At 44.9% G+C, this 20,522-nt stretch overlaps 1 protein-coding gene across 1 annotated transcript; it reads right to left on the reverse strand.

Annotated features, from left to right (window-relative positions):
• Positions 1-339: 339 nt before the first annotated feature.
• On the reverse strand, positions 340-962 carry LOC135363980 (late cornified envelope protein 1F-like). The gene has a single exon (XM_064587465.1). It carries the CDS (start codon positions 960-962, stop codon positions 648-650), a length of 315 nt encoding a protein of 104 aa, XP_064443535.1. The 3' UTR covers positions 340-647.
• Between the last annotated feature and the right edge of the window lie 19,560 nt (positions 963-20,522).

Raw genomic sequence — 20,522 nt, forward strand, 5'->3', positions numbered from 1 at the left:
GAGGCATGGTGTCAGCTCTCAGAAGGACGCTCCTTGTGAAAATGCATCACTGAACCTAGTCAGGCAGAGACATCAAACAAACCCAAATTGACAGGCATTCTACAAAAACCAACAACTGTTTAAAAATCTTCAAATCATAGAAGACAAAAAGCCAATGTTGGTTCCTGGATTGGATTCTGAACCAATAAAAATTTGTTTTGCTCTTAAGGACATTAGTGGTGCAAGTGGCAAATCTGAGTAAGTTCTGTAGACACTGAGGCCTCAGGGGAAGCAGGAGTTGAGGACAGAGTATAAAAAGATAATGTAGGAATAAAAAGAAAACAACAATCAAGGAGGGCATGAAGATGTCTAGTTTTATTATTTCACATCAGGCTGGGTTTACAACAAGGTAAGCTCTGAAGGACCTAGGGTCTGTGCTTTGGGTTCCCAGGGCAGCCACACATATGGGGGAGGAGGTGAGTAAATGGGTTTGGGGGAGGGGTTGTGGCTTCTGGGCACCAGGGCACAGGGATCCTCTGGGCCAGAACTCAAGGCTGCACTCAGACCCCTCAGCCCCTTGGGCAGGCCCAGCAGGGGGAGCAGGAACAGGAGGAGGGCTTTGGCCACTCGCTGTCCCCAAGCCTGCGCTCCTTGGCTCAGGGTCCACTTCAGCAGCAGCCTCCAGACGACTGACCGCTGCCCCCTCCACAGCAGCTGGAGCCCCCCGAGGGCTGGCTGCAGCAGCCAGGGCTCTGGTGTCTGTGACGGTGGGAACTGCGTCGCCTGTGGTGGCTCAGGCAGCAGCCGCCGCCCCCAGAGCTGCAGCAGCCTCCGCCCCCAGAGCTGCAGCAGCCGCCGCCCCCAGAGCTGGAGCCGCAGCAGGAAGAGACTGGGGGGCACTTGGGGGGGCACTTGGGGGGGCACTTGGGCGTGGGACACTTGGGAGGGGGCTGGCACTGCTGCTGGTTCTGCTGGCAGGACATCTCGGCTGGCAGGGTCAGGAGCTGAGGGAGAGTCACACAGTGAGTCAGACCCAGGACCCTGAGCCCCCCTGCCCCACCCCTTCCTGTCCTCAACATCATTTCTAGTGCCTTTATTTGATGAACTGTTTAAATGGAGTCCTTGATAATTCAACAGAGAGACTTTCATTATTTCTAATAGTTCCCCAAATGCCCTCACATCATCTCTGGAGTGCTTCATCTGTTATAGAATTAGAGAACTGAAGCCAAAATATGTTAAGAAAAAGTGCTCAAAATCAAACATCTAGAGGAGATATTCTACAGCAAAAATCACGGAAATAGTAAATCTAGGTGACAGTTTAGAAATGAAATTGTTTCTTTAGGGAAAACAGTCATTCCCTCTTGCAGAACTTTCTAGATATCCTTGTCCTGTAGGGACATAGAAGTCCACACCCGCAAAGGACATTGCAGATTGGCTGGAAGAATGAGCTGAGGGAGAAGATAATTTACTGTAAGCTGGGACTTGCACCGGGCCCCTGACCGGGCCCCGCTGCCCTGGCATCTTGCAGACGCTCCCCTCAAACTAACACCTCAGCATCAAGATTTGAGTTGTTCCTACTCAACTCTGAAGTCCTTTTGTCTGAGTGCTTAAAATAAGTCAGTCAGTTGTGATTTCCTCTCTGCTGGCTGAGTGTCACTGTTCCCATCTTTACTTTTCCCTGGAGGGACAGTTATGCTTTCAAAGATAAACCTCCCTGTTGACAACAGTTATGGGTTGGTATGGTGGTCAGTGTTGCAAATCCTTCCAACCAGAGACCAACAACTACAGATCAGTTTGTTTTTTCTAGTGTACTGTCACACTCACACAGTTCCTTCTACTCATGTTCCCAGCCTTCCTAGCTCCTTGCCCCTCCCTCAGTGTCCCTGCGACTTGTTCTTTGCTAATATGAACCCAACCTCATCTTCTTCTCACTGCCACCCACCACACACACACACACACACACACACACACACACACACACACTGCAAAGGCTCTGCCCCCCACCCCCCACCTCCTGCTCTGGTTTGAGCTCCCTCTGCGGAAGGCTCTGCTTTCAGTCCCAGGGGACACTTACCGGTGCACAGGCAGCAGTGGGTCTGTCAGCACCTCAGGAGAGGAGTGTATGGAGGTGCTCTGACTCTGAAGCCCTTTTATCCCGGCTTTGGGCTCTGCCCTCAGCCTGTGAGACAGGACCTGGGCACGAGGGGACTGCCTCCTGCCACCCACGAGGTCCTGTGACAGGTGGTGACTGGCAGCTCCTTCCTGCCTCCTTCCATGGGGCTCAGAGCAGCTGCTCCCAGCTTGGAATAGGGCTGCTTAGAAAAAGTACCACGGGAGAAAAACTGTAATCATCCCCCACCTTACACTCCCACTGTCCCTGCAGGATACCTGCCTGGCTCAGTTTTGGAGCTTGAGTTCCCAATGTCTCTTTTCTTGCCTCCCAAATCTTAATTCAATGTTTCAGTCCGGTTTAAAGCAAGTTTCATAGAATCCTCCAAATCTTTATTACCTTATATGTGAGTGTGTGTGTGTGTCTGTGTGTGTCTGTGTGTCTGTGTGTGTGCACGTGCACATGGGCCCATATGTACGTGTGCCTTAGGAACCAACAAACAACTTGACGAGTCAGACTCAAGAGAGAGTCCTGGTTCTGACACCTATTAACTCCATGACCTTGTGAAAAATACCTCATCCTTCTTGTTCTCAGTTTTGTCCATCTACAGTAGAGATAATATAAAAATAACTACAGGGGTGTGTATGTGAGAGCTAATGCAAAGAAAAATTCTGGTAGAGAGTTTATAACACGCTGTATTCCTTAAACAAATGCCAGCACATTCACTTTTTTAAAATTACAACTGTTTTCTAAGGAGAGTGAGTGTGGTTGGAAAATACAAGACCCTTCTGTTTTCTTGAGATTAGTGATATGTTTTAATAAGACAGTATTACCAGGAATAAAGTTTTATACAAGAGGGAGAGAGGGAAGACCTGGCCAGTGAAACTGAGAATTCAGATTTTCCAGGGGTCATGTAGGAAGGCTGAAGTGAAGTGAACATCCCTGCTGGAATGCGGCAGAGGCCGAGAAAAAGCTGAGAGGACAAGCTGCTAGGACATGAGAACAGAGGCTGGACTCCACACTCTGGGGCCAACATGTGAGTGGGAGAGACACCGTGAGCATGTGTGTCTGTGTGTTCAGGTGCCTGTGAGTGTGTGTCAGTGTGTGGTCATATCTATGTGATGACAGCATGTGATTATGTGTCAGTGTGTGATCGGTTGTGACCTCATGTGAGGGCTTATGAATGTATATGTGTGGGAATATGTGCATGAATGTGCAAGCATGAGTGAGTGTGCAAGAGTGAGTGAGTACAGGGCTGATATTCAAGAGGTATATTCCAGCATACACAGGTGTTGCTGACTGAATGGTTGAAATATTAAAACCACTTCTGTAAGAGATAGCAAACAGCCACCACACTAACTCCCCTGCCCACCAGTGCTCCTGCCACCACACTGACTAACCCACAGAGTCCTCTACACCACTGGGAAACTAGGAGGACCATAACTGTCACATCAGGGCTTCTGAAATGCTGGTCCGGCTTCTGCTCTCGAAGCTCAATACCAATCTACAAAGTTGTAGAATGTACTTGAATAACAACCACTGTGTGTAATTTGTGTGAGTGCATGAACACACACGAGTGCTTAATCTTGTGCAAACAAGTATGACTGTGTGGAGGTTTGTAAACATGCTGACTTTGCCTCACCAATGGATTGATGGGTTCTACGTTCTGGAAAGACAGGATTCAGTCTTTATGCTTCTTCTAGCTACCAGCACAGTCAGGGCACTTGCTGTGTCACAGAGAATGTAAACCAGAGAGCCAGAGTGTCCTGAGTTTGCATCTCAGCTCCACCACTACAGGCTGTTATTATTGCAAGCAAGGAGGGAGCTTCTCTGAACCTCAGTCCTCTATCCCTGTTGGGAGTAGCCATACCTACTTCAGTAGGGTGGTGTCAATGTGTGCAAAAGTTGGCACACCTGTGTCAGTCAGGACTTTGCCCCTGTACATGCTTCCTCAGCTTGTCAGCCTCCCTTCTTGCCTCCAGGGAGCATAGCCTGCCTCACAGAGACAGAGCTGACTGTCCCAATGATAGCTGAGAATCACTGTGGGCTAGAGCTGCCAGGATTGCCTCAAGAGCAGGATCCATTTTGGGCAGGCGTTAAAACAGGGAAGATTCTGGAAGTAAAGGGCAACCACCAAATGGGATACTTATGACCTAAACTAAATCTTGTTTCCCCCTATGAACACCCACTCTGATCTTTTGTTCTACTTAATTGGTCCTGTCCTTGACCCTGAAATTCGCCCTTCCCCTTTACACCTTTGTATCACTGAAGGTCTGGAGCCCACGTCTTCCAATGTGTGGGAATAAGCAAAGGGTGCTGCCTGTAGGCTTGCTGCTCAGTCAGAACTGGAGAATAACAATAAAAGCAACAGCTAACATTTATCAAACTGTTTAATTACATTCTCATTGGACAACTCCCCCTTCCACCCCAAAAAGCAGCTAATCTTCTCCCCCACCACACAGATGAGAAAAGTGAGCCTAGGGAAGTTCTATAACTCGCTGCAAGTCACTTAGTGGAAGAGGGGTGGTTCTGGAATCCAGATTCAGTGTGACGGGGACAAAAGAAAAATCAGCAAGATGGTCCACACACAAGCACATGTGCATGTGTGCTAATTATGGAAATTAGTAAAAAGAAAATTAAATGAAGCCCAAAGAGGTGAAATTCAATCTCATGTTACACTGCAGAGTGAGGAAGGGTAAGGCAAGAGGGGTAAAAGCCCAAACGAGAGAGATGTGGGGAGAAGGTGATGTATGGGGGTGAGGAGGACACATTTGGAGACTGTGCTGAAATGACAGCTCTGAATGTGGGGGTGGTAGCGAGTTCTCATTTTCAAGGTGTTCTCACTCTCTCTATCTCTGAATTCCAAGGTGTGAGGTGTTTGTCAAATGTACCACCCAAGTCATCCCTTAATTGTATGCCACCCTGTCTAAATGTTCTTTGTTTTACGAGGGTCTTCTCCCAGGGACTGTTGGGCCCAGAGGCCCAGAGTCTGTGCTGGTTTCTCTGTTCTTATAGCACCCCTCACCTTCTGCACAAACAGGAATGGAGGTGCTTACTAAGGCTGCAATGATGGATTGACAGGGTGGGGGGACAGATGGATGGGGGATGGATAGAAGGAGGGGAGACAGCTGAAAGGCACAGGAGTCTGATGGAGGAAGAGGAGCCCAGCCCTGCAGGTAAGAAATGCTCAAAACTTTGGTCTTTAGCTAACTCTGCATTCTCCAGGGTCTATAATAATGTGTTGGGGTAATCCAGACTTCTTTTTTTTTAGGTTTTAAAAAATTTATTTTTTAAAAGTTAACATGCGCATAAAAGGAAACTGAAAAACACAAGAAGCAAAGAACAAAGTCATCCATAATCACAAGCAGTTTACAGTTTGACTTCTAGATCCTATGTGTGTATCTACACAAGTAAGCATTTTAATGTAATTAAGATCGTACAGTTATGTACCATGCTTTTTTATACACCATAAATATTTACCATTTCAAAGTCCCCAAACTATGAGTATTTTGAAACCAAGAATACACTACATCAACTCCATCTGAAAGAAAAAAAACGTAATCCTGCCTTTCTTGGTGACAAAAATTTCATAAAAGACAAAAATGGCAACAGGCCTCTAGATAAAGATATTGGCAGAGTTACAATTAAAAAAAATGTATTCCCTTAATGTTCAGTTAAAACTGGGACAAAGTAAGAGTACACAATGTACAATGCTTCTAAAAGAATTCATTATCCAATCTATACTATTCAAATATTAGCAAGGAGGTATGTTTCCATTGAATCCCTTAATGTATTCCTATAATACAGCCAAAGAGACACACACACATTAACAGTTATCATTACAATGTAAATATGAACACATCCGCATACATCTCTCCCTCTATACTTCCTTCTGCCCCTTTCATGATATTTTCCTCTCTGCCTCCTTCTGGGTACTTCTGCTGGCTCTCAGTGATTGCCCTGGAGCCCAGAAGCATGAAAGGGGAGGCAGGTTTAAGAAAGGAGGTTCCACCTCCTTTTTGTTGTCCAATGAGAATGTAACTAAACAAAATAGTCCAACCTGTGGACTATTTTGTAAGAGAGGGGTTTGGTGGAGAGGGATGGAGTGGGTAGTGGAAACAATAGGAACCAGCAGTTTGGATTACCTGTGCCTCTGAATTATCTGGTTACCGCAATCCTCCAGAAATTTTAATTGAAAGTAGGGGGGTTGTGGGGGAAATAGTTCAGGGAAATCCCCAACTGAGAAATAATGGGGGCTGTGATTTTAATCACATATTGATGGTGGATATCATGTGTTGAGTATACAAGGTCTGTATAGATTGTCTCCTTTTTTTAAATTTAAATTCAATTAGCCAACATACAGTAAGTACATCATTAGTTTCAGATGTAGTGTTCAATAATTTATCAGTTGCCTATAACACCCAGTGCTCATCCTCATGACACATTTGGTTAGCTTGAAGAAACTTTTGTCTTCTCTTCACCTATGGGAGAAGTTTTAAGGCCTTATTCTCAACTCCTTTAGACCCAGAAGCCCTTGGAGTCTGTTCTCTGAAATATAATTTATTTGCCTCAATCCTTCTCTGCTATGTAGCTCTTGACTGGGGGATTCCCTTGCTCTTTCTCAGCCTGCAGGGATGCTTTCTCTCCCACATGTTCTCCAGATGGGCATCATCTCCCCCTGGTTCCAGTGGTGCTTTCATTTTCCGTAGGTATGGGATGTGTCTCCTCCGTACCCCAGCAGGACCACTGAGAACGACCCACAGCTCACCAGTGCATCTGTACTGTGCCTGTTCCTCTGCCTGCACCACATGCCCAGCTACCCTAGGGCTCTGGGGTGGGGGCGGGACAAAAAATCTGCAGGAATGTAACATTGTCCAACAACAGAAGAATCAGACTGAGACATGAGTGCCAGAGGAACTACATTTAATTGTTTGAAAAACAGGAGCAGAGGTGGAGGGTGGTAAGAAAGGTGTTCCGCATGCTGCCCAAGCTTCCGAGAAGCAGACATAGTAATGTAAATACACGTCAGTAGAGATGATTAGACAGTTCAGAACCAGATCCTTGTCTGAGGTGGAAATTGCAGTTGCTAATTAATAAGTAGAGATCGAAGAAACCACCCTCCTGGTGCTGCCTTTTCCTGAAGTGTGGCTGCAGTCAGAAGCTGGGGTGAATGGCGTTGACAGATGGCAGAGAGAGGGGCAGTGAACTTCATGCTCTCTGTTTTCCTAGGAAGCTTGGCCTCTGGTCGAATGCTAGGGTCTTATTTCTGCTGGGACTTCTGGCACTGTTGGGGTGGACATTTCTGTTGGCACTTGGGGGCGCAGGGCTCCTTGCACTTGGGTGGAGGCTGACAGGGCTGCTTGGTTTGCTGGGGTTGGGGGCAGCACTGCTGGGGTGGGGGGCAGCACTGCTGGGGGGGACAGCACTGCTGGGGTGGGGGGCAGCACTACTGGGGTGGGGGACAGCACTGCTGGGGGGGACGGCACTGCTGGGGTGGGGGGCAGCACTGCTGGGGTGGGGGACAGCACTGCTGGGGGGGACGGCACTGCTGGGGTGGGGGGCAGCACTGCTGGGGTGGGGGACAGCACTGCTGGGGGGGACGGCACTGCTGGGGTGGGGGGCAGCACTGCTGGGGTGGGGGACAGCACTGCTGGGGGGGACGGCACTGCTGGGGTGGAAGGCAGCACTGCTGGGGTGGGGGGCAGCACTGCTTCTGCTTCTGCTGAGACATTCTTCGTTGACACACAACTGGAAACAAAAAAACAAAAAAGTGAGGAACGCCTTCGCCATAGAGACACTCTGGGCCCGAGGACAGGGCCTGCCGCATTCACATCCTTCTCTGCTTCTACTTTGCCCTGATGGTTTCACAACTTAAGGTTTGTATGTCTGTGTATAAATATCCATGCATGTGTGTGTAAATATGTGTTGAATATAAGTTGTGGCCAAAAGTTTGTAAGTCATTTCAATTCTTTTCGAGACAGAGAAACATGGAAAGAATGAAGCAAGGAAGGAATGGGAGAAGAAGAGAAAAGGGAGAGAGGGAGAAGGAACGACAAGGAGAGCAAGAACAAAAAGTAATATACTTTTATGCCAAAACTATGGAATCTGGAAGAGGATTGCCTAGGATCTGAGTCCTGGCTAAACTATTAACCTGCTGTGTGACTTTGATCAAGTTACTTAGCCCTCTGTATATGCATCTCTTAGGGCTGTTGTAAGGATTAAATGGGTATATAAAATGCATACATATAAACATGCATACATACATGTATGTGTGTGCACACACACACACAACCACACAGGGTAGCTAGCACATGATGAGCACAGTGTAAAGGTTTTGACTTATTAAATAAATTTCTAAAAATTAAAAAAGAATGAGAAGGAGCATCTCTTTTCTCTAAGACAATTATAAGAGAAAGGAGTCTAGAGACAAAATGGACTTTTTAGCTTGATTCTTATTTACAGTTGAGGAAAACCAACCTCAGAGAAGGACGTAATTAGTCCCCAGCCATTCAGCACAAGTAGGTAGAAATGGTGGTCCCCAATTCCTGGAGCAGGACCTTCCCCCTATATCACATCATCTTGTCCCTGCTGCTCTGTGCTCCTTGGGGTCTCTGCACCCCAATGCAGTCTTCTTTCTTCCCTCCCTGTATTTGACTTTTCTTTAAACCACAACTCTGCCAGGTGCTCTGCCTCATGGCTGGTGCGCCCTCTCCTTCTACTGAGTCCCTCTCAGCATCTGACAAGATACAACACCCATAACACACCAGCAGGATCCTCAAGACACTGGTCTCTTGGCAGACTTTCCTCTCCCATCTCAGCCCAGCTCCCCACACCCTCGGCTGGATGGCTTGCAGACCACTATTGGTTGGTCCCCAATAATTTGGTAAAGAGAAATGCCCAACTAGATCTTTCTGACCAACCACCCAGAGCTCCAGGCCAACTCCCAGCCAGGTTGGGACCATGTGGAGCAAGGCTGCAAGGAGAGGCACTGCTTTGCCTGACTTACCCAAGTTTGCCAGTGGCTGGAGTGTGGAGATGCCAAGGGGTTTGGGATGCTCTGAGCCTACCCACCTTTTATACATCTCACATTCCTGCCTAAGGCTATGAGGTGGCCTGGGATTGGAGTGTTGTAATTAGTCCCTAGTCACAATAAGACCCACCTGTCCTTCCTCAAATTTCAGGTTTTACTCACCGCCCAGGGCTGGCAGCCTCCCTCGTGGCATGGCAGGACTTGGGGGTGATGGTACCTTCACTCTGGCCTTGGCCCCACCTCCCCATCACTTTACGAGGCTGGCTGCCTTGGATTTCCAAACTCACTCGTGACTTTTGACTTAGAACCTTGGCATCTGGGATGATCCCAAGCAGGCATTCAGGTTTTGAGGGTGTGAGGGCAGGGTTCCAGGAAGCTCTGGTTGGCAGAGGGGAGGGGGTGGCCTGGGTGGGGTACATAGACAGCATTGTCTTAAGGAAAACTTAACAACTGAGGAGGTGAATGGCTCTCTGGGAGGCCCATTAAACATGCATGACTTTGACTTAACCTAGGCTCAGAGTCACATTCAGCCTGAACTGGTGGAAAGACAGTGCAAATGGCTTTGATTTTATGCCTATTGTTATTTAGGTAATAAATGGGGGCTGTAACCCTCTGTCCTGCCTTCTACTGAGAAAACCATTAGGTTGCATTTAAGGGAACTAGGTGGTTACAGTAAACAGTACTTATCTCTCATCTCTTTTTTTTTTTTTTAAGATTTTATTTATTTGCGAGAGAGAGAATGAGAGACAGAGAGCATGAGAAGGGGGAGGGTCAGAGGGAGAAGCAGACTCCCTGCCGAGCAGGGAGCCCGATGCGGGACTCGATCCCGGGACTCCAGGATCATGACCTGAGCCGAAGGCAGTCGCTTAACCAACTGAGCCACCCAGGCGCCCCCCCCCCTTTTTTTTTTCTCATCTCTTTATATGTGTATAAGTCACCCAGATTCTAGGGTTCCCAGGAAGTGATTATCATAAGGTGGAATGGGTGGGGGAACCAAGCATTGAATTAGAATGAGATTCCAGAGGAGTCACCTCTGCTGGTCTTGGATTCTGAGCTGCCAGGGCCCCATCCCAATTCTTTCTCCCCACTCCTGTTAGAGATTCCAGGACACAGAGGGATGGCACAGGGCACAAACCAGGATGCCCTCCATATTTGGCAACGGATGGAATATATCTTTGAAACATCCCCAAGAAGTGTTTAGAGTAGAGCTCTGACCTTTACCAGTGGGTGACCTTGGGCACTTAAAGTCTTTGAGCCTCAATTTCTTCATCTACTAAGGAGAATAACAACACCACCCTGCATGTTAAAATGGGTTAAAAGGGACAACATACATAAAGTATGGGTGTAGTATTTGGCACAGAATGAGTGTTCCACAATTACTGGGTACTCCATGGAGTTGGGCTCTGAATACTAGGGCAAGACACACTCTTGGAAGTATGAAATAGTTGCACAATTTGAAGGTAAGCAGTGGCACTTGCCACCCAGTGTCCTAATACCTTGGCTGAAAGAAATGAACATAAGCTAGTGTCGAGGGTGGTGTGTCTTAAGTCTCAACATGGAATTTAGCTGTAAGCTCTACTGAAGCCTTAAAATATCCCAAGATCTTCGGAAGTCAGGCTGTAGCACTGAAGACACGGGCTTGGAAATCAATGGTCTCTCTCCTCAACCATGGTCCTGGCAGGCTCGGCACGGGACAAGTAAGTGAGACTGGGAAGAATCCAGGGGGAAAAATCCCCTGGCCTGCTGTCACTCTGACAGAAGTGATCCCATATAGTCTCGGAAATGGATTTCAGCTCAGGTCCCTAATAGCAGAGAAGAAAGGCTGTGTGGGACAGTTATCATGGAATGACCACCACCATTTATTTATCAAGATGGAGTGCCCACAGCACTGTGCCGGCACTGGGCCCGTGGTGCACAAGAAGGGCTGGGCCCTCGCTGTTCCTCAAGGCAACAGGGCATGGGAAATCTGTGTGGCAGTTCTGCCTCTGTGCACTGGGCCTGTTTACATGGGAAGGAAAAATAAAACTGTTTCATGTCTTCTTCTCTTCTTCCTTCCAGAGTTTATAGATTTTTTTTAATAGAAGCATAGCTGACATACAATGTTATGTTAGTTTCAGTTGTACACCATTCAACAACTCTATATGTTATGTTATGCTGGCCACAAGTGTAGCTACCATTTGCCACCACAGAATGTTGTTATAATGCCATTGACTATATTCCTTATGCTGTACTTTTCATCCATGTGACTTATTCATTCCATAACTGGAAGCCTGTATCTCCCACTCCCCTTCACCCATTTCACCCATCCTCCACACCCCTTCCTTCTGGCAACCATTGGTTTGTTTTCTGTATTTATGGACATGTTTCTATCTCTTTTGTTTGTTTTTTGTTTTTTATTTGTTTTGTTTCTTAAATTCCACATGAGTGAAATCATATGGCATTTGTCTTTTTTCGTCTTATTTCACTTAGCATAATTCCCTCTAATTCCATCCATGTTGTTACAAATGGCAAGATTTCATTCTTTTTGATGGCTGAGTAATGTTCCATTGTATATAAGTACCACATCTTCTTTATCCATTCATCTGTCGATGGAAACTTGGGTTGCTTCCACATCTTGGCTATTGTCAATAATGCTGCAATAAACATAAGGGTGCATATATCTTTTCAAATTAGTGCTTTTGTTGTCTTCGAGTAAATATCCAGTAGTGGAATTGATAGATCATACGATATTTTTTATTTTTAATTTTTTTGAGGAATTTTCATACTGTTTTCCACAGTGCCTGCAAGGTTTTTGATTGCTTGACTTGGATTAGCTGAAGAACTCAAATCCAAATGTCACTGGAGTGATGCCTGCATAGCTAAGGAAAGTATGAACAGCTGCTAATTCACAAGTTTTGGATGTTAAATTCTGTCAATCTTTTCTTGCGCAGGCCCTGACCATGCAGAACAGAATTTTTGTGGTGGATTCAGCTGCCTCAAGAATGTATTACACAGGGGCACCTGGGTCACTCGGTAGGGCTAATGTCTGACTCTTGATCTCAGCTAAGGTCTTGATTTCAGTGTCATGAGTTCAAGCCCCATGTTGGGCAACACGATGTATTACGTAGTATTGCTTCTACCACCAGGGGACAGAAAAGGAATGGGTAATCTAGAAGCCACCAATAAAACTAGATGCTTATCCTGGGCATTTGGAATGCCATTATTCTCTGGCTTTCAGGAGCTTTGCTCTCTGTCTTTCTCGCTCTCCAATCCTCTCTCTCTCTTACACACATACACACAAACACACACACACACGTTGATCTCTCCCACACTCTAATAGCCAGCCCTAAGTGCTTATGGGCCTGTAAGTCCAGTTCTCAGTAAAGTTGATGAGAGAGAAGGTGGTATTTTCCTACCAATTTCCAAAGCATATGCACATACTTACTACCTACCATTGGTCTGTATCTAGTAGGCCCATGACCCCTGTTTCTTTACATGGTTCCCATCCTCTAAGGCTCCACATGGCTTTGGAGGACATTTCTCCCCCTATAGGATTTCCTTGGTGTTCATCTCATCCTCATCTCACTTACATAAACATGCACATGCTGGTGAGGGAGTGCAGATGAGAGGTGTATATAGAGGAAGGAAGTGGGTGGGGAACTTTCCCTCCATGATGTCTCTCTCTGGCTTACAAAAGAACACTCATTTGCTCAGTTTCTAGTGCTGGGCACCCATTAGCACATTCAGCCTGAGGAGAACCAGGACCTAGCTTGGTAGGAGGGCAAGAGGTTGAGATTTGCTGGGACCCAGTCAGTCATCAAGTATATAGGAAGCAGACACCATTCCCAGTTCTCTGGTGGCTGGGGGACAGTAGGACCACAGGCCCAGCCCTCAAGGAGTATTTGATCTTGGGAAAATAAGGCCAGCTCACTGTGACAGAGGACCTGAAGCTGGGAGGCAGACAATATGAGTCAGGACCCAAGGGAGGCTACGGAACAAGGGTAGCACGGGATCTTGGAGGAGCTGTCACCCTATGGGCTGGGCCACTGTTGACAGCAAAACATCAAGGAAGATGGGAGAAGCTCCAAGACAGTGGGCTCCTTCAGGGTACAAACACTGTCTTCATCTTTGCAAGCTGGTACCTAGCAAAGCTTCTGGTTCAGCTTTGGAGCTATATAAATTTCTGTGAAATGAATGAGGACATTCCAGGTGAGGGAATATAGACTGACTAAATGTTTGAAGGTGGGGAGATGTTATGTGTTTTTTGGGGAAAAGAGACTGCCGTACATGTGCTGGGTGATTGGTGCTGATGAGCAGCAGACAGTGACCTTGGGATCAGGCCCATGGAGGGCAGATTCACCAGGACAGCTGGGATTGCTGGGTGGAAAATGCAATGAGACCTGGGCTTTGGCTCTAAACAGTCAAATGTGACACTTTATAGTATACTGTATATATTTTTAAAAATTCTATTGAGTAGCATAAGGAGGTAGAAAGGCATTGGCTTATGTTTAGAAGGCCTGGGTATACTTCCGGTTCTGACAGAAATACGCTGTGTGTTTTTGGACAACTGGCCTCCCCTCTCTGAGGCTCAGATTTTCTACTTTGTGAAACATGATAATTCCAAAAGCTCTTTCCAAACATTAACATGGTATGACTTTCCCATAGGGAACAGAGAGCCAAAGGGCAGACACGTCTGAATGACTGTTGGCAGGAGGTGGGAGCAGGGGTGAGAGTGGGGATGATGGAGTCAGGGGCACCAGTTAGAAGAGAAGCAATGATAAGGACCTAGCCTCAGATAGCAGCAGTAGAAGAGGAAAGGGAGGGACACATTTAAAAATGACCTTTAGCTAAGAATACACAGAACTAGAGGGCTGAGAGAATGGAGGCAGACAGGGGAGGAGTCAAATCACACATTATGATCATAAGAGACAAAACGAGGGAATGCAGAAGGTAAGGCTAGGAGCAGGGCAGAGACCAGAGTCCTGTTCAAACATGTTGTGTCTGTGCCCACAGGACACCAAAAACTATACGACCATGCACTGCACATACACGGCTGTGCATAAACTGTGTACACACTGCTGGGCAGCAGTACAGGGGCATGATGAGGGACAGAAAGGAAGGAGATTTCACCTATTGGGCCGAGTTTGTGCTGGGCACTGTGGAGAAGCATGAGAAATGCAGGCAAGGAAGCTCTGGGTCCCAGAGGAGCAATCCTCCTTCCTGGTACCAGGGCTTGGTCAGGGAACAGAAAGCATTCCAGACTGAGAGGTGCCAGAGCTGGAAGGAGCCCAATAGTCAGACAGAACATCCCCAATGCTTGGTCCGAGGACTGTGTCAGCACTCGGTGACATCCTTAACAGGCCACCAAAGAATGAGAAAATGTTACCATACTTTGTGGAATTTGGTATAAGGTTGTGGAGCTCCATTTCTTTGGAAGGTCTTTTTTTTTTCTGTTTTCTCTTTTGAGACTATACACTTTCTAGAGTCATTAATTTTAAAATTAGCTTTATTTATTGAAGTGATAGTAATTATAAAGGGCTTTTTGCCCTTACTTGGGAAAATTAAAAGTTGGCCCTCTTTACCAATTGTGCTGTTTTTTTTTTTTTTTTTTTAATAATTTTAGTTTTGGTGAACTCCAAAAGCCTGGGTACTATGAATGTGGTCTGTCCAGTTTGTCACTAAGAAATATGGAAAAGGTGAGATAGACAAAAGAAGGGACTTACTTTAGGTCACATTTTATCAAATGCCCGAGAGAAGACTTGAACACTGGATACCCGACCAAAACCCAAACCAAATCAAACGAAACAAAACAAAATAAAACGAAAACCAACCAAATGAAACCAGACTTTGGCCAATGTCAAAATCTACGCAGGAAATTCTCTTTCCCTCTTGTATGCTCCTCACCGCCATCCCCCTTAAAGCCAAGGCTTTGCAATGATGGCAGGACCAGACTTGTGTGGCACCCACACCTGTCTCTTCCCAGACTCTCCAGGACACAGTGCAAGGCTCTGGCCCATCCCTGTTCTCAGGAGACACGCTGTGGCCTGCACTGTGACCTGACTGAGATGGAACCCATTCTCCTTTGCCTTCATCCAGCCTCTCATATCAGAGGGGATTAAACCCTTCAAACCACCTCTTCCTTTCCTGACTCTGAGGAAATTCCTAGTTGTGAGAAGTAATTCACTTTTAAGGTCCCCATGCTGGCTTTTACCCACCAGGCCTTTCCATGCCCAGAACCAATGATTTCATCATCATGATAGGGATGCCCTGGGATGCTTTGCTGCCCTATGGGACTGAGCTTACCTTTGCCCTGTGTGGCCCCAAGATGTAGAATGAAGCCCCTGAAAGGTTGAGGATCCACAAGGATTTGCCTCCAGGCTCTTGGTCTTATTTGGTAATATTACTCACTCCCATGCTTCTAATTACCACCTTATACTAACGACTAGCAAATCTGTATTTCCAGACCAGGCCTGATACCTGGTGCTTCAGATCCATGGGATATCCAGGTGCCTCCTCAGTGTCATCATCTGGTTGTCTCAAGGACTTGTTGGTCTCAACACTGGTTCCACAACTGAACTTGTCATTGCTCCTCCTACTCACTCTTCATTTTGGTGAACAACACCACCATGCACCCCTACCAGCCACCCTACAGACTGGACCAGAAACCTGGCACCACCTCTAACCACATCCCACCACTCACCAAGTCCTGATGATCTATCACCTAGATGGGTAATGTATGCCACACACGGTGTATGTGATTTTAAGAAGCCCCTCCCTGGTCTGGTCTTCATCAGATCTTGCCTGATTGCCAAAGAGATCCCTTAACCTATTTCCTTGTCTGCGGTCTCTCTAGTGCAAACCGTCTTATGCAGAGAAGCCAAAATGATCATTCCAAAAGACAAATGTAAAAGAATTTCTTGTCTTTAAGAAATAAATACACTGGGATGCCTGGGTGGCTCAGATGGTTAAGCGTCTGCCTTCGGCTCAGGTCATGATCCCAGGGTCCTGGGATCGAGCCCCACATCGGTCCTGGCTCAGCAAGGAGCCTGCTTCTTCCTCTCCCTCTGCCTCTCTCCCTGCTCATGCTTTCTCTCTCTCTCTCTCTCTCTCTCTCTCTCTCTCTCTCTCTGTATCTCTGTGTCTCAAATGAATAAATAAATAAATAAAAAGATTTAAAAAAAAAGAAAGAAATACACTGAAGTGTTTAGGAGCAAAGAGGTATCACATTGGCAATTTACTCTCAAAATGTTCAGGAAAAAGAAAACAAAACATAGATGATAGAAAGATAGATACAGATATACAAACAGATATATAGTTATATAGATAGATATGTATCTATATACATATAGCATATACATGTGAATCTATACATATGTATACCAGCTTTATATACATATATCTATATATACACATAGATATATATACATCTCTCTCTGTATATTTATACATATATATATATACACACACACATATATCTTCTTCCTGAACATACATACATATCTATGTATCGCTCTATAAAAATACATACACACATGTACACAGAAGGGGGTGGAAAAGATATCAACATTTGGGAATTTCAGTGAATCTGTGTGGAGGTTGTCCAGAAATTTTTTGTATTGTTTTTGACACTTCTATGTAAGTCTGAAATTGTGTTAAGATAAATAATTTTTAAATAATGCATTTTAAATGTAAAGAGTCTGTGTCATTATCTTACATAGAATCCCTCGTTGGTTCCTCATAGCCTCTACCTACAGGACCGAATCTAAATTTTGACACAACACAGCCCGCCCACCTCTCCAGGTTTTTCTCACTACTCCCTGGGTCATGCTTCTGCCCCATCAGGAAGGACTTTCTTGTAGTTCCTGGCAGACAACCTACTATTTCTCATTGCAAAGCCTTTGCTCATGTGATCTTTCTGACCATATCCCCAACACCCACCCACCCATTTCTGGCTACGGGGTAAATCAGAGAAATGATTCAAACATATAGAATGGTGGATGGAGCTGGATGAACTTTCCATTTCTCCATACCTTCTTCTTCCTGGATGGCTATGGTTTGTTCCATTTTTTGCTATGTGTGGTTCCCCTCATCCTGGAATACAGATACAAAGGATTCTGAGGCATAGCCTATGATTTTAAGTGGGTTAGAGGCAGGTGCAGAAAACTTGAGTAGTGCCTCTGGGGAGACCAAAGTCTCCTGATAAGACCCTTGAATTGGTGGTTTTTATCTCTTGTCACTCAATCGAGAGGGCAGTTGTCATGAAGTCTGGTCCTGCTCCACTCCTGGTTCTCTTTACAGAGATAAATAAATCTCTAGTCAGTCCCCTGTGAAGTGTGTCAGGCAAATTTAAGCTGGAGCTGGAGGCTTTTGTGTGCCTGTACCTGTGTGTTTGCTGGGGTAGGGGCAGGGGTAAGAGGTAGCAAGGTACAACTTTCCTCTGCCAAGAAGTACCCGACCCTTCACCCTGCCTTTAGGGATGCCAACCAGTTATCACATCTAATTTTAAAAAGTAATATTCCCTTATATATATGGGTGACATCTTCTTTATCTATTCATCTGTTGAAGGGCATCTCAGCTCTTTCCACAGTTTGGCTATTGAGGACATTGCTGCTATGAACATTGGGGTGCAGGTGTCCCTGCTTTTCACTACATCTGTATCTTTGGGGTAAATGCCCTAAGTAGTGTAATTGCTGGGTCATAGGGTAGCTCTATTTTTTATTTTTTGAGGAACCTCCACACTGTTTTCCAAAGTGGCTGTACCAACTTGCTTTCCCACCGACAGTGTAAGAGGGTTCCCCTTTTTTCACAACCTCTCCAACATTTGTTGTTTCTTGCATTGTCAATTTTTGCCATTCTAACTGGTGTAATGTGGTATCTCAATGTGGTTTTGATTTGAATTTCCCTGATGGCTAATGATGATGAACATTTTTTCATGCGTCTGTTGCCATTTGTATGTCTTCTTTGGAGAAGTGTTTGTTCATGTCTTCTGCACATTTTTTTGGACTTGATTGTTTGTTTTTTGGGTGTTGAGTTTGAGAAGTTCTTTATAGATCTTGGATACCAGCCTTTTATCTGTACTGTCAGTTGCAAATATCTTCTCCCATTCCGTGGGTTGCCTCTTTGTTTTGTTGACTGTTTCCTTTGCTGTGCAGAAGCTTTTTATCTTGATGAAGTCCCAAAAGTTCATTTTCGCTTTTGTTTCCCTTGCCTTTGGGGACGTGTCTTGAAAGAAGTTGCTGTGGCTGATGTCGAAGAGGTTACTGCCTAAGTTCTCCTCTAGGATTTTGATGAATTCCTGTCTCACATTGAGGTCTTTCATCCATTTAGAGTTTATCTTTGTGTATGGTGTTAGAGAATGGTTGAGTTTCATTCTTCTATATATAGCAGTCCAATTTTCCCAGCACAATTTATTGAAGACTGTCTTTTTTTCCATTGCACATTTTTTTCCTGCTTTGTCAAAGATTAGTTGACCATAGAGTTGAGGGTCCATATCTGGGCTCTCTATTCTGTTCCATTGATCTTTGTCTGTTTTGGGGCCAATACCATGCTGTCTTGGTGATCACAGCTCTGTAATATAGCTTGAAATATTACTCAGCCATCAGAAAGGATAAATACCCAATTTTTGCATCAACATAGATGAAACTGGAGGAGATTATGCTAAGTGAAATAAGTCAAGGAGAGAAAGTCAATGGTTTCACTTATCTGTGGTTTCACTTGGTTGTGGAACTTAAGGAATAGCATGGAGGACATTAGGGGAAGGAAGGGAAAAATGAAGAGGGGGACATCAGAGGGGGAGAAGAACCATGAGAGACTATGGACTCCAGGAAACAAACTGAGGGTTTTAGAGGGGAGGGGGATGGGGGGATGGGTGAGCTCAGTGATGGGTATTAAGGAGGGCACATATTGCATGGAGCACTGGGTGTTATACACAAACAATGAATCATGGAACACTACATCAAAAACTAATGATGTACTGTATAGTGACTAACATAACGTAATAAAAAAAATAAAAATAAAATAAAAGTAAAAGACAAAAAGAAATAAAAAAGAGAACTATAGGGCAATATCTCTGATGAACAGACTCTTAACTATAGAAACTAACTGATAGTTACCAGAAGGAAGGTGGGTGGGTGGATGGCTTAAATAGGTGATAGGGATACGAAGTGCACTTGTGATTGGCACCAGGTGATGTATGGAATTGTTGAATCACTATATATATTTTTATTATGTTATGTTAGTCACCATACAGTATATTATACACCTGAAAGTAATATTTCACTGCATGTTAACTAAGTGGAATTTAAATAAAAACTTTTTAAAAAGGAAAAAAAAAAACAAAGTATTAATTTTAAAAAGTACTTGTGAGACATCCCCTTCCCCAAGCAAGAAAACATTCTGTTAAGATCCCATGGATGGGGAGGAAGGATGTCCACTGGCCTGGAATACCCAGATCTATAGGATACAACAGCCACTTATACATTCTCTGACCTGGTGGGAACCTGTGGAGCTGGAGACTGTTTTTCCTTCAGGAGCACTTAGGAGGGCATGGTCCTCTCACTAGCTTTAGGTTTGATGAAGATAAAGGAGAATCATGGTTACAAATCATCTTGCTCCTCCAAACTTGAGGGCCCTTACTTGACTTTCTGTATTGTTCAGAATCAGGGAAATAGGCAAGTGAGAGAAACTGAACCTGAACTAAAGAAAACAGAAGGCTAAGTTGATCTCTACATTAAGAAACTGACCATAGAAGAGGGGGGGACAAGAAATGAGTGTGCACACACACTGAATACCTGGTTGGTGGTAAAGATTCTATGCAATTTTAGAAAGGAAGGAAAGATTTTTTTTTTGAGGGTGGTAATTTCTATCTGTGTGATATCTATGTATCTATCTATTCATCATCTATCATCTATCTTTCATATATCTATCTATCATCTCTCTATCATCTATCTATTTTTCTATACCTAGATACATAGTGAGAAATGTGATTTAAAGAAGTTTTGCTCTGAGTATTAATGGAAAATTCCCTTGATATTTTTCTAGTGATCTTAAGCATTTAATTGCTTTCTGAGGTACTTCTCTGATGTGATACACTTCTTAAAGCAGTCACAAAACTGTCTGATTTTATGCAGGTTTCAAAAAATATGTAGCTAAAACATATTTTAATTACAAATATATGGAAATTTATAAATACATGACTGTTTATGTAAAATACATTCTTAAGTGTTAAAATATAGACTCAGTCCCTGGTTCTTAAGATTAAAGAGAAATGCATTAAATAAGCAGTTTGAAATATAGTTCATTTTAGGTAGCAAGGAACCAGGCAAAATGTCTCTCACCATTCTGGGCATGAGACATGGCAATGGTACAAAGAATGGAAATGCAGAGCCCAAGTGTGGGTCCCAGGAGCCTCTGGTCCCACTACCC

The sequence above is a fragment of the Mirounga angustirostris genome, unplaced genomic scaffold (genome assembly GCF_029215605.1).
Source record: "Mirounga angustirostris isolate CCGP_5_RB_7025 unplaced genomic scaffold, mMirAng1.0.hap1 SCAF_4, whole genome shotgun sequence".
NCBI classification, from domain to species: domain Eukaryota; kingdom Metazoa; phylum Chordata; class Mammalia; order Carnivora; family Phocidae; genus Mirounga; species Mirounga angustirostris.